The sequence below is a fragment of the Polypterus senegalus genome, chromosome 11 (assembly GCF_016835505.1).
Source record: "Polypterus senegalus isolate Bchr_013 chromosome 11, ASM1683550v1, whole genome shotgun sequence".
Taxonomy (NCBI): Eukaryota; Metazoa; Chordata; class Cladistia; order Polypteriformes; family Polypteridae; genus Polypterus; species Polypterus senegalus.
Genome location: NC_053164.1, coordinates 62,911,581 through 62,936,947, shown reverse-complemented (window position 1 = coordinate 62,936,947; position 25,367 = coordinate 62,911,581). Strand labels below are relative to the sequence as shown.

At 37.2% G+C, this 25,367-nt stretch overlaps 1 protein-coding gene across 1 annotated transcript in view; it reads right to left on the bottom strand.

Moving 5' to 3' along the window:
• The window catches only part of LOC120538559 (secretory phospholipase A2 receptor-like), a 34,654-nt gene extending 14,122 nt beyond the window's left edge, over nt 1-20,532 (bottom strand). The window contains exons 1-5 of the mRNA XM_039767955.1: nt 19,739-20,532; nt 15,170-15,224; nt 9,347-9,694; nt 5,500-5,844; nt 4,825-5,151 (exon numbers count right to left, since the gene is read on the bottom strand). Coding sequence (XP_039623889.1) covers nt 4,825-5,151; nt 5,500-5,844; nt 9,347-9,694; nt 15,170-15,224; nt 19,739-19,756 — 1,093 coding nt within the window. The 5' untranslated portion in view covers nt 19,757-20,532. The remainder of the gene's footprint in view (nt 1-4,824; nt 5,152-5,499; nt 5,845-9,346; nt 9,695-15,169; nt 15,225-19,738) is intronic.
• Between the last annotated feature and the right edge of the window lie 4,835 nt (nt 20,533-25,367).

Here is a 25,367-nt window from a genome sequence, read left to right as displayed (position 1 = left end):
ACGTTATTTTTAAAATGTTTCCTTTTCTTAGCACAAGCACAGCTGAGAAGCTTCGATGCATGTACTCCATAACGCGTTAAAAAAATAACGCATTTAATCACACTTTGCATTCCAAGCACAGGGGAACTTTTGTCAGTGCATGATTTCCTGGTACATCGATTACATTCATGCACACACCACAGCTACAAAAATGTAAGAGTCGAAAGAAAGCGCGTCACGTGAACGTCTCTGCAAAAAGTGGCGTCTCCATCCCTGCAAAACTCGAGCAGCCTGCGCGCACGCGCATAGCTGTGACAGCCTTTGAGACGCTGACTGCGCTTCTGCCTTAAGTCAAAGTGAGCACTTTAAATTTTTTTCCTCCTCCCCCTGAGCTATAGCCCAGACAAGTGCAAACATGGGATCCCTTTTCTACACCGCGGCAAACTAATATTAAGGCACATAGCACTTTCTTTTGCACGTATACGATTATGAGGTTGTCAGCTCGGATTATGAAGACACACACAGGAGTGGAGGACCGACAGTGCCATCACAGCCGATTAATGGCAGGGACGTCTCACCAGTCTACACAAGAACCACCGCGACTGTCCCCAAAAGGCGCTCATATCGTAAGTTTAAGACATCTCTACACTATATAAAAGAAAAAGGCAACTTTCCTTTCTTTACACCTTTTTTCCTTTTATTCCAAACCAAAGCCTTTCTCTCTTAACACTGCAGATTACACAAAACTAATTTTCTTTAATTGCCAGTAATGCCAGTAAGGCACATTACCAGAGGCAGAAATTTGGACATTCACATAGAAAATGTAATTTCTATACCACAGCGTCGTGTAGCACCTTTCAAAAGGGATCTACTACCGAGAGATCATCCATATACTGTACATTTTAGATGCTGTTAGTACTACTTACCTGTTGTGTTACACCGTCTTTAAAATGTAGTTTACTCAAAACCACTCCGGTAGTGCTCAATGTAGCTTTACTTCTTAAAACATTAATGTTTTACTGTTTAATAACTTATAGACTACATTTTATTATTTTTCCCTTGCACTCAGTGACCAAAGCTATACACACACATATAGACACATACATACTGTATATATATACACATATATGTATATGTATATATATGTATATATATGTTGTGGTCCCTGGCCGGGACGCCCAGGAGGACCAGAGGAGGGCTTGTGCCTCCTCCAGACCGAGAGGGGGCGTCCGTCCTGGTTATACTGGAGGCCTCGGGTAGAGGGCTTGGAAGCCCAGCCCTGTAGGGGCCCGTGGCCACCGCCAGGCGGCGCCCCAGTGCCTTATTATCCCGGTAGCCCGGCACTTCCGCCACACCAGGAAGTGCCGGGGAAGACGACAGGGACACCCGGACGGCTTCAGGCGCAGCCGGCACTTCCGCCACACGGGGTGTGTCCGCGGAGATTGCCGGAAGCAGCTGGAGCCCATCCGGTTCCTATAAAGGAGCCTCCCTCCAGTCATTAGTGGAAGTCGGGTGGAAGAGGACGGAGCTGGAGTGAGGACTGGAGGCGCCAGGCGGAAAAGAGGCACAGGACTGTGTGGCCTGGACATTGGGGGAATCAGTGCTGGAGGCACTGGGGTTTGTGCACGTGATTATTGTAAATATTATTGTAAATAAACAGTGTTTGGTGGAAACAAAGATGTCCGTCTCTCTGTGTCCGGGTCCAAGTTCACAATGTATACAGTATATATGTATATGTATATATATATATGTGTGTGTATATGTATATGTATATGTATATACTGTATATATATGTATATGTTGGAAAGTTCAATATGGCGGCCGACAGTGGCGTCATACCATTGAAATAAGTACGTACATCGGTTTCGTTTAGCGCAGGGAAGCCACCTACTAAATTTCATGAAGATAGGGCCATAAATAAGAAAGTTCAACATGGCAGACGTTGTCGACCGTTATGCGTAGAATTTCGAAATAAAACCTGCTTAACTTTTGTAAGTAAGCTGTAAGGAATGAGCCTGCCAAATTTCAGCCTTCCACCCACACGGGTGATGAGTCAGTCAGTGAGTCAGTGAGTGAGTGAGTCAGTGAGGGCTTTGCCTTTTAGTAGTATAGATGTATATATGTATATATATATATATATGTGTATATATATAGCGGAACCTCGGTTTACGGGTAACTTTTTTTTTCGAGTGTTTTGCAAGACGAGCAAAAATTTTTAATAAATTTTGACTTGATAAACGAGCAATGTCTCTGCAATACGAGTAGTATGGATACACTTTGTCTGCTGAGCGTCATGTGATTACAACTGAGCTTATGGTTCTTCTCTCTCTCTCCTTATCTCACTCGCTCGCCCAGCGTGTCTCTCTCTCTCCTTATCTCGCTCACTCGTTCGCCCAGCGCGTCTCTCTCTCTCTCCTAATTTCGCTCACTCGCTAGCGCCAGCGTCTCTCTCTCTCTCTCCTTTTTTTTTTTTTTTTTTAATTTATTTATTTATTAATTTTATTACAATCAAAAAATAGCAATCAAGTTTTACAAAAAAAAAAAAAAAAAAGAATTATGCTAAGAACAGATCGATCCCCACCCTTGAGAGAGAGAGCAAGCCAAACGGTGTAAAATTTAAGGCTTTTAAAAATACCTAAATCAACAAATTCTCTGTGCTTTATAAAATCATTTCAAAATATTACTGATTAGATCCTGCCATGTTTTGAAAAAGTCTGCACAGATCCTCTAACTGAGTATTTGATTTTTCCAATTTTAAATAATATAACACATCAGTTTCCCACTGACTTAAAAGAGGAGAGTTTGGGTTCTTCCAGTTTATCAGAATAAGTCTGCGTGCCAACAGTGTAGTGAATGCAATCACAGTTTGTTTGTCTTTCTCCACTTTAAGACCCTCTGGAAGAACCCCAAACACAGCTGTTAATGGGTTAGGAGGGATTGTGAGTCCAAGACTGTCTGAGAGGTAATTAAAAATTTTGTCCAGAATAATGTTAATTTGGTGCAGGCCCAGAACATGTGACCCAGTGAGGCTGGGGCTTGGTTGCAACGTTCGCAGGTTGGATCATGCCCTGGAAACATTTTGAGAGTTTTAGTCGAGACAGATGTGCTCGATATATAATTTTGAGTTGTATAATTGTATGCTTTGCATATGGAGCTTGAGTGAATTCTCTGCATTGCTACTTTCCACTCCTTTTCTGATATATTAATTGAGAGGTCATTTTCCCAGTGTCCTCTTGGATCTTTGAAAGGAAGGGATTGTAAAAGGATTTTATATATTGTAGAGATGGAGTCTAACTCCTTGAAATTGAGCAATAATTTTTCCAGCGTGGATGAGGGTGCAAGATGAGGAAAATCTGGAAGGTTCTGTTTAACAAAGTTCCTGATTTGAAGATAGTGAAAGAAATTTGTAGCTGGAATGTTAAATTTGGAACGTAATTGTTCATAGGATGCAAAGACGTTGTCTATATAAAGATCTCTAAGCAAGTTAATTCCAAATTTTTCCAGATATTAAAAACTGCATATGTTTGTGAGGGTTGAAAGAGGTGGTTCTTTTGCAGGGTGCCACAGAAAGAAGCTTCTCCGTCTTAAAATGCTTTCTACATTGGTTCCAGATTCTAAGTGAGTGGAGCACAATTGGGTTATTAGTGTATTGCCGATAACGTGTGTTTATTGGAGCACAAAGCAAGGAATACAAAGAAGTACTGCAGGATTTTACTTCTATTGCGGTCCATGCCTGTGTATGTTCTTCTATTTGTGTCCAGGTTCTTATCGACTGTATATTTGCCCAGTAATAAAACTGAGAAGTTAGGTAGAGCCATGCCGCCTTCTGCCTTTTGTCTTTGTAGGGTCGCTCTTTTGATGCGTGGATGTTTAGAATTCCAAATAAATGAGGTTATTGTTGAATCTAATTGCTTAAAGAACGATTTATTAATGTATATTGGTATGTTTTGAAATAAAAAAAGGAGCTTAGGAAGAATATTCATCTTAACAGTGTTAATTCTTCCAGCTAGTGTGAGATGAAGGGTTGACCATCTATGCAAGTCTTGTTTAATTTTTTCCATACAGACGACGAAATTTTGTTGATAAAGAGCTTTATGTTTACTTGTGATGTTTACCCCGAGGTATTTAAACTGTTCTGCAATGATAAAAGGAAGGGTGTCTAATCTAATATTATATGCTTAGAATTCACGGAAAGAGTACACTTTTATTCAGATTAATTCTGAGACCAGAGAGCTTTTGAAATTCTGTGAGTGCTGCTAAGACTGCAGGCACAGAATTTTCTGGATCCGATATATACAGTACCATGTCATCTGCATATAATGAGATTTTCTGTTCCAGTCCTTCTCTGCTAATCCCCTTTATCTGATCAGTATTTCGACAATGTATTGCCAGTGGTTCAATGGCAATTGCAAACAGCAGTGGTGACAAAGGGCATCCTTGTCTTGTGCCACGTTCTAGTTTAAAGTAGTCTGAGCAAATGTTATTGATGCAAACTGAAGCTTCTGGGTTAGTATACAGTAATTTAATCCATGCACAAATGTTCGGGCCAAACCCAAACTTCTCTCTCTCCTTATGTCGCTCGCTCGCTCGCCAAGCGCGTCTCTCTCTCTCTCTCTCTCTCTGGCAATCGTCTCCTATTCTCCGTGTGAGTCTGTGTGCCTCACTCATATAGTCAACATCTGTTTACTACAGCATTGTGACTGTGTGTGTGTGCGCTGTGAAGTGCGAGTCTCCATCTTGCTCCTCAAAACACGAAGCTGAATCTCAGTACTTTAACACCAGCTTTATTCAGCTTGAAACAGCAACAGCACTGTTATAACAATATATCATAAGAAATATATTTACCATTGTAGCACATGAAAGAGATCTGCTCACTACAACTTGAATCTCTCCAGGAGCCATCTGATTGAACCTGAGCACAGTAACGGGATGGTCTCCATTTCGTGTAGGTTATTTTGTCTCCATTGGACCACTGCCAAGTATCGTTTCCATGTCTGAGCCCAATCCATCCATTATTCGCATTGACTTGAATCACCTGGTTATTGACTGCTTGGTTATCAACAGTTACCAGGTCAGTGTAATTTGATCTACAGTACTTCTGAGCATCATACCAGGACAATGCAACTGATACAAAAATATATGTTATAGTGCAAGACGATGGTCCACAGACTCCTAAAAAACAGAGTTCACATGTGAGCAGTATATTCTGATTTGTTATTTATCTTTTTAAACGTGAAATATTTGCAATTCTGAGAGAAAATAATTAATTAAAATGGATGTACACATATTGGTAAATGCATTATTCAGCAAAAAATATAAAAAGTAAGAAAACTGTAATTTTTTTTTCAGTTTTCATAACTACAGTATTACAACAAATAATGTTTCATTTTATTAATCTGCCAAATAAGATAATTAAGAATATCTGTGTGTTTTGAATTAATTTTTGTTATTATGCTTTCTCAAAGCTTAAGCTCTTTCTAGCATATCTATAAGGATGGCAAGAAAAAAAAAGTAACTTACTGTTACTGCAGAAGAAGAATGATCTATAGTTGCACTGATAGACATTCCAGCCTCCATTAACTCTAATCATTCCGCATAATTCACTTGTCCAGTCTTCAGTATTCAAATGCCAATTTAAATCCCAGTTTCGAAATGCTGAATTCCCTCCATCAGACCATGTCCAGCCATCATTGAACAGGCCAATCCAGAAGGGACTACCTTGTGCTTCCTTCATTATCTTTTCATTTTCACTCTCATTTCTTATGCTGACCAGGTCTGTGTAGTTTACTCGACAGTAGTTCTGAGCACTGCTCCATGTCATACTCTCATTTATCCAGAAATATCTCCCACTGATGTTATTAGTTTCTGTGATCAAAATAAACACATTAATTATTGATATACTTATAAAAGTTAAACAGGGAGAATATACCTACAGTCAAATCATATATCATTCTTCATTCCTAGAGCTGATAGACATAAAACAGAAAATTAAAAACAATGCACCAAAGTTTTATATAGTCATAATTTTATCTGTGAATGTATATTAGTTTCACATTGTGTGTGTTTACATGCACTCACAAAACCAGGATACAGTGAGAAACCTAGTTAGGATAGACACCTAGTTTCTTAAAAAACCCTGTTTACGTGTGCAAGTCCTGTTTTGGAGATCTCCCCTGTTAAAATGCTCCAACATTATTAAGCTGTGCAAGAAACAGTCAAACAATATCATTGGCTGCCATGAATCATTAAACAAGCATGGAACTTGTGTCTCCCAAGATTGGGCTGCTGAGCCTAGCACTGTAATTTCAGATCATTAACATAAATTGACCATTTTTGAAATACTGAAACAGATTATTTCACCCAGGAGAAGGAATAATGCGATTGCCTGAGCATTTGCCTCAGGAAATTTATCTTTGTGGCTTCTTCCACAGTTTTGTACCTGTGGCTGCTAGATGTAACTGGCCATAGACTTGTACAGGATAACTGAGTGCAACAGATATGCATATGAAATTCTTAACTGCAACCCGGTTAAGGGTTTACATGGCAACATAACTAGGTTACTCATGGAGAGATCTACTTGTGTTAACCTAGTTTCTCAGAAACCAATATGCCAAAAACAGGAATAATGGTATACTTTGAAACCTTTTTGAAACCAGCTTTATGGGAATAACCGGGTTATCAAAGCACATGTAAATGTATTCATTGTGTGAATTGTATTTAATTAGGATAGTACTTTTATAAATTATTTTTCTTTTTAACATCTGAACATGTCAGCCTCCAAGTACACATTTCCTTTACAATAGCATAGATGATATACAGTATAAAAATGATTTAATAAAATTCTTGGAGTCTCTGGCAACTACTACACTTTCTTTCTTACTCCTACTGTTCCATCTGCCTCTCCCACTGTTATACATGAATTTACAAATGTCCATTGCTGCCACATCTCAGCTTCTACAAAGTTTCATGCAAAAATGGATTTCCAAAAACACAATAATGAAACCAGGTTTTTAAAGTAAAGATGCAACACATTCATAGTCCATAAATCATGTAGAAAATTTCCATAAAAGTGAATGTACAGTATTTAGTGAATGAAAGAACTTTTTTGTCTTTCTCATGAAATGCACACATTTAATGTGAAAACAGCAGCACTCTTAGATAGAGTAACATAAGTAGGGAGTTAGGACAGGATAAGTGCCAATTTCTCATAGAAGACAGGTATTTCTCAATTTGAATTCTTCCTGTCTTTGTTTAGCTAAATAACTTGACTGCACACTAACATATAACAGTCACCTTAAAGGAGAGGTATGGTAGCTCTGCCCATTCAAGCTGATTCAAGTTAAAATTCTGGAGTAGACTGGTAATTAAATTAGTAATTAGGATCTCTTTAACAAATAATTCCCAGAAATTCAGCTGAAATTGGAGATGCTGTGAGTCCAGAGTAAGACTAGAAAGAGGTTGGTAAAATGATTTTCACTACAGAGAGTATAGAGCCAAGTCAGGCTTTGTAAAGGGAGTGAAAGAGTTGAGAAGTGCATAGATGGAGTGATCAGTTAATGGGGATTAGTAAGAGAGCAGACAAGGCATTATTAGAAATATGACAGATATACTGAAAGTAAAAACCAAAGAAGAGAAGGAATGTAACAATCTGCCCAGGTCATGGATGTGGTCATTGGAAAAACCCAGCATGTCAAACTTGTCTTCCAAGGGTTTTACTCCTTAGAAGAGGCCAATATGGGCAGATGCTTTGGCACCTGCCCAATATTCAAAGAGAAAAAATGGAGCAATGACTATGCAGCTCTAGAATGATCATTTGTTCCACTAAGCACAAAATTTCTATTGTGAAGGACAATGCCAGAGCCAGATAAGGGTTTGCTGATTTCAATCAGATATTACCAATTACCAGACAAGACAGCTTTCAATGGAGAACAAAGTGGAGCAATGGAGTGATCCTGGTCATACAAACATTTAAGGCTAGTAGTGCAAAAACAAGTGTGCCGAGAGCATCTCAAGAAGAAACAGCACACAAATTGCAGTCTCTTTGGGAGCTACAGTAGTAGTGGTCACTTGAAACATAAGCAGATAAGAAAAAAGTGTTAATGTTCCAAATGCTGTTTGTATTTACAGTTCATATGTCTAGATGGAATAAAAAAATATATACAAACATATATTCAACAAAGAAGGAAAGGAACTTCTTCTTAACAATGCAGTCTCTGGCGTTGTTTATTTCTAAAACTAAACAAGTAAACAGCACAGAGTTCACTCATTTCAAAGAAAATAACAATGTCCACAATTCTTCTTTTCTTAAAGAAAAACTTTAGTAAGGCATAACTGAAGATGAATCTTTAGAAATTGAAATTAACAAGCAGTAACCAGTTTTTGTTAGAGTATGCTTTTAAATGAAAACCAATCACCAATATTGACAAAAGGGGATTCTTAACCTTGTTTATGTAGGTTTGAAATTTTAATAAGAATGTAACTGAAAAAGTCTATAACCTGCCTTCATTAGAGCCCCTATTCCAAATTCAGATGCTGTGTGTAAATTATTAAAACAATTCTTGATTTTTTTTGCCTGGTCTTCTCTCCCTTTACTTTACATTTCAGTTAACCACTCCTGAGTATGCAACATTGAATTACTCAAACCAATACCAAACACTAAAACTAACACTGTTCAACTGAAGCAAACTACTAAGAGACGCCATCTTTATCCCCCCTACTGAATTATTCTTTAACCAAATATCTTAATGGGAACTTGAATGGTGCATGGAATGGATTTTTAAAAATACATAGATAGGGAAACCATTGAGTTACCAATGAGTGTGCAATCTCAAGCCAATGTTTAGCTCAGGCTTTGTGTAGACTCCTAAAGGCAGAAAGTGCACAGACAGCTTTGAACTTGTGTTAGCTGTTGTTCTATGATATTTGCAATTTTAGTGGCTCTGGTGTATTTGTTGTGGTTTCAAGCAAAAGGGGCAACACAAAGGGATCAAGATCCAGTGCTCCACCTTTTGCTTGAAACCACAGCTAATACACTACAGCCACTACAGTTAGGTTAGTACTTGTCCTTTTTTGCATATGTTATGGTGTTTTGTGTTTTTTCATGTGTTCAACAGCAAAAACATAAAAGAAGAAACAAAATATTTTTGTCTTGTCAAAGGAACTAATAAGATTTTAGTCTGGGAAATCATAGGATGCAATATTTCAAATCTATTTGCAATTTTGGATGCTATAAAATATATGCATAAAAAGTTAGCATAAAGATACTAAAATAACTGAATTACTAAGTTAACATTTAAATATATTTTAAAATACAAACGTGTATTAAATATAAACTTGGAAGTTTTAGATAATCAAACTTGTCCAGTACCTTTGTAGCAAATAAAAGTCTTCCTAAACTCACAGACAGTATCCATCCAGGATCCATCTGCCTTGATGTAAGCACAAAACAAGTTCCTTTTCCAATTAGAATAATTTATGTTGTCTCCATTGGACCATTTCCAGTTGTTTCTGTCATTATAGAGCCCTACCCAAAAATAATTATAATAACTATAATTTCTTGAAATTTGTACCAGCTGCTGATGCATGTCTTCACTTGTAACAGTTACCAGATCCGAGTTGATACTGATTCTACAGAAGCTCTGAGCTGCATTCCATGTCATAGGAGTTGGTACAAAATAAAAATCATTTCCACTGCAGGAAATAAGTAATATGGAGTCTGGAATACAGAAAAGAAAAATACCAAGACAGAATGAGAGTTTTTGCAATAATAAGTGATTCAGTTGTTTGGAATACATCTAGAAACCTGTAACATTAATCTACTGCCAGGACAAAATATCTTATTTAACAATTCCTTGTTATGGTATGCTGACAGTTTAGGCTTACAGATTTTTTTTTTTTTTTTCAGAAAAAAAAGAATACTTAATTCAGGACTGGTTTACAGACACTACGGTTCTCCTGCCCCCATACACACATATACACACAGACAAACCAAATGCAATATACTATACACCAAAAACAAATTAATAAGCCAGCATTAAGGCAGACGCCTGGGACTTGCAAGTCATCACAGAACACTGTCACCCGGAGCCAGTTTGAAGTCACCTATTACTATTCACATATATGTCTACCAAAACAAAGCTCCTAGTAGTGTGATGCTATTATAATCTGTGTAATCAGATGTAATACTATTGTATGCTCAGTACAACTCGTAATATTTAATTTGTGTGTTTTATATAATAACTAGGTCTTAGAATCTATTGCAATCATCAGAAAAAAATTGAAATGTAGAGATGTCAGGTAATTGAAAGGAACTACTCTGGGCATCTCTCTCCTCGGAGGTTTCATTTTGCCGAGATGCTTGCATCGCTTGTGTATTAGCGGAGGGAGGAAAAGAAAAAGGGATACCGTTTTGCTAATGTGCTCGTCTGGATTCTGTATTAGCGGCTAAGCAAGCAATCTTTTCTTCAGAGGTTTCGTTTTGCTGATGTGCTGGCCCCGCTTGTGTTTCCTCAGAGATGGAGACCTTACTCCAATTCCACCTCTCACTTCCGGGCCGGACAGACAAACACACACAAACCTCCACACGTAAACGTTTATATATAAGATCTGTTTCTATTTTGGAATTATTATATAATAACTCTTAACTTGTGCGCTCAGAGCTCATGTGGGTAATGGTCTGTAACTGAAATATCAAATGGGTACAAATGACCTCACTAGCTCTTTAATATTCAGGAGGTAGTCTTCCAAGAGAGTAGAATTTGAAATTAGATAAAATCCTGGGGTACATGCAAAATAGACATAGACAGGTATTCTGGGAAAATAAGTATGAAATTGTTAAGAGTGGCATTGTCTATTAGAATGTGTATGTTTAAGCTTAGATAAAGTGACCAGTGTATTTTGCTTGCAAGAATAAGTGAAAAGGACGCTTGGGACTTTAAGATTAACATGTTTCATGTCTCTATCTAAAAGTAATTTAATTAACAATCAACCAGACCATGGGTGGTCCAAAATTTTTGACTTAGGCAACATCTTGCATAAGGCAGTCAGCAAGACTCTATAAATACAAAGGATTTTATAATAAGCATAAGGAGGAGGAGAGAGAGAAACAGCTGCCAAAGAGAATACATCCTGGTGAGACATACAGAGCAAGCAATGTACCTGGCTGAATAAAACAAAAGACTATAACAGGGGTGCCCATAACGTCGATCACGATCGACCAGTAGATCGGAAAGGTAGTGCAGGTAGATCACGATGCATTAAAAAAAATGTTTAAACATTAGTTTATACATCCTCCCTATGGCATTTGCCACTTGATTGACATACAGGGCGACCAGTCTGAGATCTCTTTTCTTCCAACACACTGGTCATCCTGCACACACAATCAAACGAGCGAGCCATTGCAAAACTCTGGCTATCTAAGTGATCTAGTTAGCCTTCCATTTTATATCAACTAAAGAAGGGATTAAAAAAAAATGTTTGGGGAGGGTATGGGCTGGATGTGGAATTGGAAGAGGATTTTTTTTCTCACAGTGTCACAAACGAAGTGTGTTTGTCTGATCTGTCAAACTATGATTGCTATTCCGAAGAAGGAAAATGTGGAAAGGCACTTTCGAACTGTTCAAAAAAACTACGAAACTGACTTCATTCCGAAAAGAGATCTAAGAAAGAGAAACTGTCCAGGTCCTTGCCTACAATAGAGCCGCCCTCCTCACCAGTTTGTCCAGGCATGAGGCGGCCCTCTTCTTAATGCTGCCTCCCCAGCACACCACCGCATAGAAGAGGGAACTCGCCACAACCGTCTGATAGAACATCTGCAGCATCCTATTGCAGATGTTAAAGGACGCCAGTCTTTATATTGCATTTTTAATGTAGGTAGATCATTTCGACTTGGTCATTTTAAAAGTAGCTTGCAAGCCGAAAAAGTGTGGGCACCCCTGGACTACAACAATCAAAGCTACAGCACTTGAAACAAAGCTTGCTGTGTGACCTTGATTTGATTTGTTTATGTTGTATGTTTTCATATCTAACATTCGGTTTGTCCTTCAAATAAATGTGAGTAATGATTGAAATAGCTGGAGCATTGCTTTGCTGAAGTTGCCCTGTTGTTTACTGACATTTAGGAATGAAATGAACTTTTCCATTTAGGTTATGTATAGTCAGTGATTAGGCCTTGGCTTCTGTTAGACTGTGTAGCCCTTCCAAAGGTAGCCAACTGGATACAAAAATCTGATAGGAGCAGCAGTTTCTGGCTTTTGCTAGGGTAATCTAAAGTGTAACCTTTTCAGGGGAAGCTATCTGAAGACAAATCAACAAGTAAGAGAATCCTGGCAGGAACACTTTGTGAGCAGAGTGCTTTCTAGCCCCTGGTAAGGCACCAAAGTTGAGGTAGCTAGCCTCTGCCAGTGTTGAGAAGTTCTTGCTTTGTATTTGAACTTCTCTATGCTGAGAGAATGTTGAATAGATAAGTTTTGCAGGATGTTTGTGTGAATCAATGCTAACAGTTTAGGCATTTCATTTCACTTGTCCACCAATTTAAAAAGAACCTTAGAGGTTAAAGTGCATTTCCTGGACACTTTTACACCGTAAAACATAATCGTTAATAACAGGTGAATCACAATTTTGCTTTTCTTTACAACATATACAAAATTTTGAAAATGGGCAAACAACAAAATAGGTTTACTTAATCAAGTAGCTTTATCCATTATTTTTTTTTTATTGCCCAAAAACTGATAAACAAATAAACCAAATATGGCCTAGGCACATCTCTGGCAATTACATGTACTGCAGTAGGTTTATAAATTGTGAAGAAATATAGAATTAGATATAGTGAAATTAAATATTGAAATAGCTGTAATTCTTGCAATTTAAAATAGAAAAAAAAAATGGCAAATCACAATGCATTTTGGACAATGCAGACCTGACCAAGCTAATATTAGCTTCTCCCTGTCTATTTCTAAATCCTAATGGTTTTGAATCTTCACTTTTTCTAAGAGAAATATCTAGCAATTACAGATTTGCTGTGTAATGTGGCTGCATTTCAAGATTTTTTTTCAGTTTTTTATTTGTTTTTAGTGTACCCACTACCAGGGTCCTCAACCTTTTTTATTGAGGGCTGCAGCTCTTTTTGTTAGGTCCCGGGGGCAGCAGCTTGCTGTCACTCTGCACTAGGGGGAAATGGCCCTTCTGTGGACCGGTGTTGGTCTGTGGGGTGAGTCACTCCCGCGGGGTTGTGTGCTCACTGCTCCCGCAGTGCGTGTTTGGGCTCAATTGCTGCACCAGGCCGTCCTTAAAATTATTTAAATAGACAAGTCCCTGCCTTGTATCAGGTGGAGTGTCCCATCTGGGATGTCATTGTGGAATATTACCCAGACACAGACAGGCGGACACCAATGGTTCACTAACCAACACACGTTTATTTACATTTTCCATATTTACAGTGAAACACACAACCCAATACTCCCCCAAAGTCCAGGCCTCATACAATGCCTCTTTCTCTAGGTCTGCCTCCACTCCTCTCCTCCCGAGCTTTGTCTTTCTTCCTCCTGACTCCAGCCATCGAATGGAGAGAGGCGGCCCCTTTTATATCCACCTGGACGTGCTCCAGGTGCCTCCAAATGAGCTATTGCCGGCACTCCCTGGTGTGGTGGAAGTCCTGGATGTGCACCCAGAAGCACTCCGGGTGTTCCTGGTCTTCTTCCCCCTAGTATTTCCAGGTGTGGCGAAAGTGCTGAGGGCCAGGGCTCCTCAGGCATCGGGGCGCCCCCTGGCGGTGACCGCAGGCCCCTATAGGGTTGAGAGTCCATGTTGCTTCCCTTCATAATTATGATGTCCCAGCCGGAATGTGAAATAGAGGTATCTCTCTCAGGTCAGGAGTATTCTGGCACTGAATGTTTCATTATTTAGTATTTTGGCATCCTTTGCTGGCCATTTTCCTAAATCCAGAGTTGGGAGAAAATATTGATTTGGGAATATGGCTGTTATCATTTTCATTTAAAAGGAGACATTCACATTAGTGGCTGTGTGCATTTTTATTTTTGTTCATCAAGAGTTTTATAGCTAGTTTGAATTCATGTCCCACTGTTAGTTCTAATTGAAGAATTCCCTGATTATATTTTATGTTAAGGGTGGCACGGTGGCGCAGTGGTAGCACTGCTGCCTCGCTGTTAGGAGACCCAGGTTCGCTTCCCAGGTCCTCCCTGCGTGTAGTTTGCATGTTCTCGCCGTGTCTGCATGGGTTTCCTTTGGGCGCTCAGGTTTCCTCCCACATTCCAAAGAGGTTAGGTGGATTGGCAATTCTAAATTGGCCCTAGTGTGTGCTTGGTGTGTGGGTGTGTTTGTGTGTGCATCCTGCGGTGGGTTGGTACCCTGCCTGGGATTGGTTCCTGCCTTGTGCCCTGTGTTGGCTGTGATTGGCTCCAGCAGACCCCTGTGACCCGATTCAGCGGGTTGGATATGGATGGATGGATATTTGATGTTTAAATAAATGCTTACTATGAAATAGCTGCCTAATTTTAAAAGTATTTATTTGAACGAATGATTAGCTGACTAGTAAATTGTGTTTTTATTCCATTAAGTCTGTACAGTTCCCCTCAATAAACTTCTTACATGTAAAGGTCTTCTGTTATCTCAAAAGAAGACAGCAGTTCCTCTCTTATTTTAGTGTGAAAATAAAGTTCTATTGTCCTTTGAAAATTATTTTCAATCAAACAGTAAGAAGAGGATTAACCAAAAACTGGAACTATAGCTTCAATGTAAAGTTTCTACATGTCTAACTAATTTGACAGCGTACTTACCTTGAGCAGACTATGTCTCAAATATACCTAAGTCTATTATGTATATTTACTTACCCAGGACTGGTGTATCATTATCACGTTCTTGTAGGATAGCCATTTGGATGTATTACCTGGTTGACTGCTTATCTACTTACCGATGTTGAGGGTGTGGATCTCTACAGGGACGTATAAATCCAAGAATTATTAGGACTGCTTCACAAGGATATTTCACCTTGTTTTAACATGCTGGTGATCTACGATTATCTTCTAGCTTTCAAAATGGCAATGACTTCATGATATCACCGGTGGTTAATGTGCTTGTTCATGCTTTGGGGTTATCATACTTATACCTCAGTCCGCAAGGCAAGTGAACTACTGTTACATAAAAAAAATAAAGAAAATAATTTTATATAACTTACCTGTTAAAAAAAGAATGATTAATTTCAACTTGTTTGATATCTTCATTTCAGTAGGCTGCAGATTGAATGAAAATTATGTTATTAAAATATTAAAGTATTATAAAATATAGATTAGGAATTAAGGAAGGACAGGTGGTTTAGTCAAATTTTTTGGAACCCATCATAATAACTCAAGGACACTAATTTCATGAAAATACTCATCTCAAAATTTTAGAGAACATGGTTTCTTCCTTAATAATCAATAATTTATTTTTAAACATAAATTTTTTAACAAAATAGTTACATTTTCCAAAGTTAATCACAATACTTTTTCACAATTATGTTATACATCAATTTGCCATGGAAAATTATGCTCTCAAGAGAAGCATTTTGTTTTTTTTATTTTAAAGATTACCTTGCCTATTTTTGCAGTTTAAAATGGGGTCTGTATGGCACTGGCCCTGAGATGAAAACAAAAGCCTTAAAACTTACTAAATACATCCATTTGCAAGCTTGGAGTGTTCCTGAGTACTGATCTGCTTCTTGAGATTGCAAACATATTGTAAAAAAGCATATCAATGTCATTTTTAGAAAAAAAAAAAAACATTTTTGTGATATTCATCAATTAATCCGTTTGCAACTTTCCTAATGTTGGTTTAATATTTCCCATTGTATATGTGTGTTTTAAAACTAGGAATATCATACATACCTTGGTGTGGATTTATTTTATCTATGGTGAAGTGTCTTGTCAGTTAAATTTTAATAACATTATTTCAGTAACCTTATTAGGTGCATGCTAAGGCTAAGCTGAATTATTATTTGTAGTTTTTCATTTTTTAAGTGTGTTTAATTTTATAATCTAAATGGTATATTCAATACCATTTGTTGAGTATCTATATGCGTAAAACTATGCCAAAATGGGTGTCACCTTACATATGTCTGATTGATACAACTTCCGCTTCTTCACTCATGTTTGTTGTGAATTGAAAATTATTTCCATTGTAAGCATTCATCAAACCCACACCCCCCAAAATTCACGCCTCTAAGTATTTTGTGGTAAGATTTTTCTCAGAATTTAGACAAAGAAGCTGCCACTTTGTGCACACTCACACACACAGACACTCTCACTCACATTAATTTGGAATGGAAAATTCACCTAGCCAGCACCTAGCTCACTCAAACAGAATGTGCAATCTCCATAGAGGCAATGACTGGGCAGGTGTCTTGGAGATATTTGGGGACCAAATACTTTTTGTAAAGAAGGGCACCATGAGCTTCTTTCTCTGATGAGGTATGATGAACTGCATTTGAACTGTGAAATATTTACTAACAGAGCAGTGCTGTGAGACCCTGAGAGTGGCATCCTTAGATTTTGTTTTATGTTTTACACTCCTATGTGTTTGCATAAATATACAGTATTTTGTTTTATGTTATGACAGTACATATATGTGGTGCACTGATATTTTGTATATATGTGGATAAACGTTTTGTATGTCTTTATTTGTAAGTCAGACAAAGCAAATAAATATTACTGTTTCAGGAGAAATATTTTATGTGAGAACATCAGTGTTTTCAGATTTAACTAACCAAACCGCCCAGACCGCGAGGGGGCGACCGCCCTGGTTACGTTGGGGGCCACGGGTAGAAGACTTGGAAGCCCAGCCCTGTAGGGACCCGTGGCCACCACCAGGCGGCGCCCCGGTGCCTGAACAACCCTGGAGCCCAGCACTTCCACCACACCAGGAAGTGCTGGGGGGAAGAAGACAGGGGACACCTGGAGGGCTTCCGGCTGCGCAGCTGGAGCCCATCCGGGTTCCTATTTAAGGGGCCGCCTCCCTGGAGGACTGGAGGCGGCCAGGAGAAAGGTACAAAGGACTGGGAAGTGCACTGACTTTATTTGTAAATAGTACTGTAAATAAACGTGTGTTGGGTGAACATACGATGTCCGTCTGTCTGTGTCCGGGCCAGCGTTCACACATGTTATAGTGTGAATTCTACGCACAGCATTATGCATAGCTCCTGGTGTGGATGGATCTTTCCCACAGGGTTAGCCCTCAGAAGGGACAATTCCAATGGTGATCAACATAGTAAGGAGTGTTGGTAGGTAGCAAAAATCAAGATGCACCAGCTTCTGGTGTCTAAGGGCAGTGGGTCTCTTTATGGAGTACTAAGGAGTGATAGTACATGCATCACTCTTGCATGTGTGTGTGTGTCTTGTGAGTGTTAGACTCATCCATAATGAACTTTGTGAGTCCCACTTATCCCACGATAACACAGCATGTGACCCAAAAACTGGATGCTAAATCCATGTAACAGCAACTCTAATGCCTGTGCTATAATGCCACCAAATATGCAGTGTAACCTGTTCATTTTTACACTATTTGGTTTGCTAGTTAACAATAATTCAGTTGCTAGTATTATAAAACATTTTCTTCACCTGCTTCACATTTAGCTGTAATGCAATGACACACCTGGATAACATTTGGGAACATGTAAACAGATGTGTGCATTTTAGAAGTTGCTTAGTAGAAAGGCAATATCACTCTTAACAGCTTCAGATACATGCATAGATTTTTAATATTTTGCTTCTCTATTATTGTTCTTTATGTACATGAAAATTCCACCCATGAAGGCTGCTATAAGCAGACAAATACAGAAATGTATAATTATCCATGGAGGAAAATTGCCAAGAATCTCTGATAACATTTATTACTTCCCATTTCCTTTTTTGTCAGGAACATATGCACCTCAAAACATTTTTTTAAATTAAATGTTGTTGCTTTGAAATTCTTTTTATTCGGTTTTAATGTTTTTTTCACATTTGACCAGTGTTCTGTAGACCTTATTTTAAACTCAAAAAATGGCATTGTATTTTTAAAATGTATACAAACTGATTCACTTAACCCTTTAAACTCAACGAATTGTTTTGGGCCTGGTGGCAGGACTGAACAATAAAGCAAAAAAAAAAAAAGATTAATTTCCTCATTGTAAGTAAAATACAGTGTTTTTCCAATTAAAGGCATTAAAAACACACCCCAAAACCACACTGCAATGTTTTTATTTTTTCCCTCAAAGATGGCTGAATCTCTGTATCACTGCAATACCTGCCCCCGAGCCCCTATTGAATGTCCTGATTCAACTGTGTACAATATGATGGGCAAACAATTATCTACTAAAGCAGAGGCATGATTAATCTTTCAAACTGCATCACTTTCCACTTTCTATGTTTTCTTCTTTTTATACTTCAGGGTTTTTTAAAGACATTTTTGAATCTTGTAACTATTGGTGTAATTTGAATACACAGTATAATTTCTTTACCAACTATATTTGTTCTTACAGAGAAAGATCTGCCCTTCAGAGTGATACAAAGTTTATAAGTTTTCAATAATGGATACTATTCTATGTATACTTATTTGAAAGCGGTACCAACACAGAATAATAATCCTGTTTTTTGTGCTGCTTCAAAACAGTAAAACTAGACATATTACTTGCATATATTTCATAACCATTTTTTCTGGGTGTTTGTGACACATTCACTGACACTTTTATAGTGTTTGGAAGCTTATTCCAACACCTATGAAAATAATAATAATGTTCAAAATGCATTTTTTGTAAAAATAATGACTTAAGTTTGCAACTTATTCAGCTGTCTGACTGGTGTATAACATAACTAATTTTCCTAAATACTGAAATTGAAATGTCCAGCCTTTAATTTGGAGGGAAGAACATGAATATCAAGTGAAGGACTGATGAAGTTGTAGCCTTTTAAAAGGACAAAAATGAGGCTGAATTTAAAGGATTAACAGCAGAATTTCCAGCAGCAAATTTGTGTACAATATGATTGTGAAAAAATAATTTTGGTTACACTTTAGTTTAGTTGTCCATTATAAACCAGCTATTAACAGTCTATAAACGTTTTAATAATTATGTTATTAAAAATAATAATCATTCAAATAATAAGACTCTCAAAACATGTTACTGTCATTTTTTATATTATGATAAAAAGGCTTATAATACATTTTATAACATGCAAATGGTTAATAGCTGTTTATAAGGGATACCTAAACTATAATCTATCTTTTAACAACTGCACAGTAATTTTTAGTAATACTACATTTGTAGATATTATGATAGCCTTTGTTTCATAAAACTGCATTGAATTAAATACATATGACAAAACAGAGGTAAACCACCTAATTGAAATATTATTATGTTAGACTATTAATTACACAATGAAATTGCCAACAGGCTTTTCAGTTTTCAGTTGCATCACTAAACACCAAGATTTTACAGACTGTGTTATGATAAGGCCAATATTTTGCTGTCACTGAAACTGCAACTGTTGTAACTGTAGACTGTTACTAAGAAAGTGAACTGCATCAAAACTAATACATGTCGCAACATTGGGCTGCCATTTAAGTGTTAATCCAGCTAGGAAATGAGAAGCAATGAAAGAGTAAGATACAAAGTGTACAATGAAACCCCATTTCATACTTTTATATTTTTGAGTTATTTGAAAAAAAAAATCACTGGAGAATTACATAAGCAAAAAAATAACAAAAATTGCAACACAATATAATTGATACATACCTGGTTAGTCCAGTTCATGAATGTGGGGTTCAGGCTCAAGTTCAAGCTTCAGGTTTAAGTGTAGTTTCCCATCCTCTAAACGACACATTTTCTCCAGTATGTGTGACAGCTTGCTTTGTGAATGACTAGCTCTTTGGTCAGGGTTTCTACTAACCTAAGCTAATGCTCCGTAACCAGCAAGAAATCACTCGGGGCACTGAACCCCCTTTATTTTACACCCTAACATAGACAGATGGGTCACAAACATGTCTTTCGAAACATTTGGTGTCTTTTCTGGGATAACTCCCGGGAGGGTAGAGTGTAGTGAGGGCTCGTAAATCTAAGATGCAGAGATAGAGTAATAGTGCCACTGTGTAATATATTATCCATTTAGTTGCCATTAAAATCAGAAGCCACCTTTGCTCAGCTAAATGGAGAGAGTTCCTTTTAGCTCAACAGGGTAAGATGCTGATGCCCTGGAGTCACAGCCAGCCTCTCTATATGACAATAAAAAATTCAGGAACAGAGCCATCCATGGCTGTTTACTGCCTTACATAAGTAATTTTATCTAATTTTGATATTATTTTATGCAATGTTTATTGTAAAATTTCCTTCCTCCGTCACCTCTCCAAACACTAAGCAATCAAATTGATTTTGTGAGCCACGAGCTCAGCTTTATGTTTTAAGAGCAGTAATTGTACCACATTTAAATACTCCTACTGGTTTTGCTGTAGTTCGACACTAATGAATCAATTTTGCAAAATGTTTAAAATAAAAAATTCTAAAAGACAATATTTTCTCTTACCTCTCGACTAATTCACAGACTCCAAGAATTTGTTGACTATAGTCTGTTTCAAGCTCTATATGTCATGTTCTATGAAGTAGATATCTGTTTAACTACAAATCAATTTGCATTTGTTTTGCATCAACTTCATTTATCAACACATAACAAAGAGACAACTGTGTACAACTTGACTCAGTCAGCGATTTCCCATTTTAAACCTGACCCACAGATTATTTTATTTAAACTTAGTTGTATTTATATTGCCTAAATTGTATCAATTTGCCAACTGTAGTTTCATATCAGGAGTTTAACAATGTTCTCAATATTACTGCAACATTGTTATCAAACAAAAAGTCCAGACAATCCCCTCAGACCTCTAACATACCTTAATTAAATATACCTGCTTGTATATGCTAAAAAAGGGCACAACCACTTACACAGAGTGAGTTTTGTTGGTGAGTGAGTCAACTTTTCATTATACTGTACTGTACTGTATATATATATATATATATATATATATATATATAAAATTAAAAATTAGATATTTATTTGTAATAGTTACTGTTTCGTGTTGTATTTACTATTTTTTCCTATTTTCCTAGACCCTCAGAATTTATACTGTGTACACATGATAATAAATTTAAACTTGGATTTAATAAAATAGAACATACCTTATCTTTATGTTAACTTCTACTTAGTAGTGTGGAGAAGAGAAATTAATTAGTTGACATTAACTAATCAATCATTTACCAGCTTTGATTTTGGAAAGGCTAATAATTAATGACACATTTTGGTAAGGCTCCCACTTTATCTTCTTTACCTTTCTCTGTAGAAGAGAATTCCTTGCCGATAGACTTGTCATATGTGAAGCATAGGCACTAACTTATTATAAACATTGTGTGGGGAAAAAAATTATAGGCTAAAATGTAAATATTTATATGCCAGTTTGCGTTCTATTTAGCAGCCTATCATTGGCAACACCTATTGCTTCACTTTAGAAGAACATTTTTGATATCTGAAATGTCAGTAGCACATAGACTATAATAATGCCTTTATTTAAATAAAGCCTTGAAAACCTTGCGGACGGCACAGTGGTGCAGTGGTAGTACTGCTGCCACGCAGTAAGGAGACCTGGGTTCGCTTCCCGGGTCCTCTCTGTGTGGAGCTTGCATGTTCTCCCCATGCTCCGGTTTCCTCCCACAGTCCAAAGACAAACACAAAGTCCTAAATTGTCCCTAGTATGTGTTTGGTGTGTGTGTGTGTGTGTATTCCCTGCGGTGGGTTGGGATTTGTTCCTGCCCTGTGCTGGGATTGGCTCCAGCAGATTCTTCACCTCTTCATTTTACATGTTAGGATATAGCAGGTTGGATAATGACTGACTGACTGACTTGAAAACCTTGAGATGTCATCGATATGCAACAGAATGGAGTACTTGTTGAAAGCCCGGTTAAGTCTGCAGATGATGCCAGGCTAGGGGGATTGGCTGATAATCTTTGAATCCATTTGGTCATTACAGAGGGACTTGGACAGATTAAATTTAATGAAAGTAAACATAAACTGTTACACCTAGGACATAACAATATTAGATTTGCATATAAAATGGGGGTTTAAAAGTTGAAAGTACATCTTTGAGAAGGATTTAGGTGTCATGGTGGACTTCTCACTATTTACTGCCAGAAAGCATTCAAAAGCCATTAAAAAGGCTAACAGAATTTTAGGTTATATAGGATGATGTGCAGAGTACAAGTCAAAGTCTAATGCTTAAGCTTTATAACAAACTGGCTAGACTTCATCTGGAGTAGTGTATACAATTTTGGTCTCCTGGCTAAAAAAAAGACATAGCAACGCATGGAAAAAGTCCACAAAAGAGCACCTAGGCTGATTCGAGGGCTACAGGGGATGAATTATGAGGAAAGATTAAAAGAGCTAAGACTTTACAGTTTAAGCAAATGGAGAGTAAGAGGTAACATGATTGAAGTGTTTAAAATTATAAAAGGAATTAGTACAGTTGATCGAGACTGTTACTTTAAAATGAGCTCAGCAAGAACACGGACACAGTTGGAAACTTCTTAAAGGTAAATGTTTGCACAAACATCAGGAAGTTTTTCTTTACACAGGTCACCATAGACACAATGAATTTGTTCCCAAGTATTTTGGTAGACAGTAGAACTTGAGATGCCCTTAGACATGTTATTTTAGAAACATACAGACTCTCCCCAGTTTAAGAAGAAGCTAGTCCATTTCTGAAAACCCCTTTGCTAAGTGAATTTTCGTAACACAAACACTTATTACAATTCATTTAAACAAAAAACTGCTCCATTCAGCAGGCACTGTGAGGACAATGTCTTAGCATGTCAGGATTAGCTGTGGCAATATATAAATGTAGTGAAGTAAAAGTGAATGTAGGCAGAAAATTTCATATTCATTTTCAAAATATACCCAAGTACATACTTTACAACACTGTGTGGGTTACTGGTGTGTAGTCATTATGTGAAGAGGTACCTGTCTTTTTTGGAACTTGAACAATCTGAAGTGATATAGTGATGCTTCCCATGAATGTTGCCATGCAAGCCATCTAGTCTCTTAACATTTGATCCATCAGAGACATCTTTCAGTTCTGCTGCATAAGCCACTGGCTGTTCACTACTAAGTGTCTATGTAGGTGTCATTGTACCATACTGTGGTACACCACAGCCATAAATATTCTTGCAGAATCAAATACTAGATAACAGATAACAGGATGTGTTAATTTTTCCTTTGCATATGATAACTGCAGAGAGACAAGGAAATGAATAAAAAATTCAAATACAAGAAAAACTAAAAGAAACTTATATGAATCTATCATTGTTCATAGCATAGATATAACAGTTGTAAAAACAGACAGGGAATTCAAACAAACTAGGTGTTTTTCCCTCTTCCTTGATCCCAGTCTCCATTTCCTCCTTGTACTATTTCACACTGAGACACATTGGTGTATTGTTTGGTTTCCTCCAGTCTTCTGGCCCAGTGCTGGTTGTGCATTATTGCACATTATAGACCCTGAAAACACCCTATAGCATTTGGAATTAATTTTTATTGGAAACTCCATTTAGGATTTCAGAGAGATAAGCAGACCTTCATATTAAATACAGCTAGAGGTAGAGTCATGACTTGTTTTTTATATGCTTCCTGTGGCCATTAATATTTCTCATGTACATATAAGTGCTTTAATAGATGGGAGAGTTATGTCAGCTTGGGTCATGCAAGACTGTTGATATTTTATAATCCTGTATTATGTTTTCTTTAGTTAAGCTAAAATCATAATTTAAGAAAAAATACGAGAAAAGCTAATTGCCATGGTGATAAGATTGAAGGCAAGGCAAAAGCAAAAAAATAATTGAAAACATTCCTTTATATAAACAAACAAAACTAAAGAAACTTTTAAGTGAAACACACAAAGCAAAATTCAAGAACAACAAAACTGCGTTTAGTCAAAAAACGTTAAAAACCAAAATGATTCCTCAAACTCCAAAACTGTTTAAAACATTTAAATCTTGAGCTGCTAACCCTTCAGAACAAAAATGCAGTCTGATATGCAAAGAGGAATACCTCAGAATCATGTGCAAAATCTAAAAATGAACATCTATTACTAATAGTTATCAGAATAACTAGCACAGAAATACTTTAAAATTTAACCAAAAACGGGAGAACCCCTTGAATGAAATACAAATGATACTCTAAAATACTGAAGAACTAACCATGAAAAAAACATAACTCTTAGCTGAAAAGAGTAGGGAAGAATTGTTTCAGTGAAGGGGCATCAAACCTAAGGAGGAAGGAACTCCGTGCCTCAGTGAGAGAGGATCTTTGCAAATGACCTGTATAATTAGTGAGTCCCATACTCTTGGGCCCAAAATCTAGAGGTGAAAATGAGAAGCAAGAAAGTAATCAAAACAATTAAAAATTAAAAAAAAACAAACTACAAAATAGTTAATAAAAAATAAAAATATTGAAAATATTACAATTAAATTTCAAAAAGAAAGTGCAGGGGGATCTTTGGTTAGAGGAGTCTCGAGTTCTTGCAACTCCAAAGATAGAAATTAGAATGTAAAACCTCAAAATGTTTCTTTTCAATGAAATTTCAATTCATTTATCATCTAGACAGTTCCAGTTTGTTTTACTTTCAAAGCAAAGCAGTTTTAACGTTAATGAATGTATAGCAGCTTTACTAACTTTGGCATGATACAGTACAGTAAAGAGTTTGTGACTATTTTCAGTCATTAAGTGCTTTCATGTGCACTTGTCACCAAAATTAACTCACATCTTGTACACAGATGTGCAATGAGTTCAATTTCAGGTAATTCATTCATCTGATCAGTACCACCGTCTGCTTGTAATTCTCACTTTCTTAAGTATGTGTTCTAGCCTTTGTGCCTAAAGTAGCAGCAAAAACAGGTCACTAATTATGAAAAGGGTTAGAATGACAACCTGTAGCCACGGTGGTCCTCCAGGACTGGAGTTGGGAAACCCTGCCTTAAATTGTAGTCACTGAGACCGTGAAGAAATACTTTGAATAATTCCTCAGCAGAAATACAGTGTGTCTCATAATTAATCAATTATCAGCATTAAAAATTTGTACAAATTAACTTTAAAATGAAAATTGCCAGCACGTTACTGAATGTTGTAATTTGGAATTCATGTTGCTAGCCAAGAAATATATCCACAAATTAAGGTTAAAATCACTAAGGGTAACTCTACAGCCTATTTATCACCAGATAAGTTGGGCTCCGCATAACAACCACCCTAAGTTTTCAGGTTACCCCGCGGTTTGTTATGACACTAAAGGCACCCCTGTACCACTGAATTTCCCCGTGTCACTCTGGATTC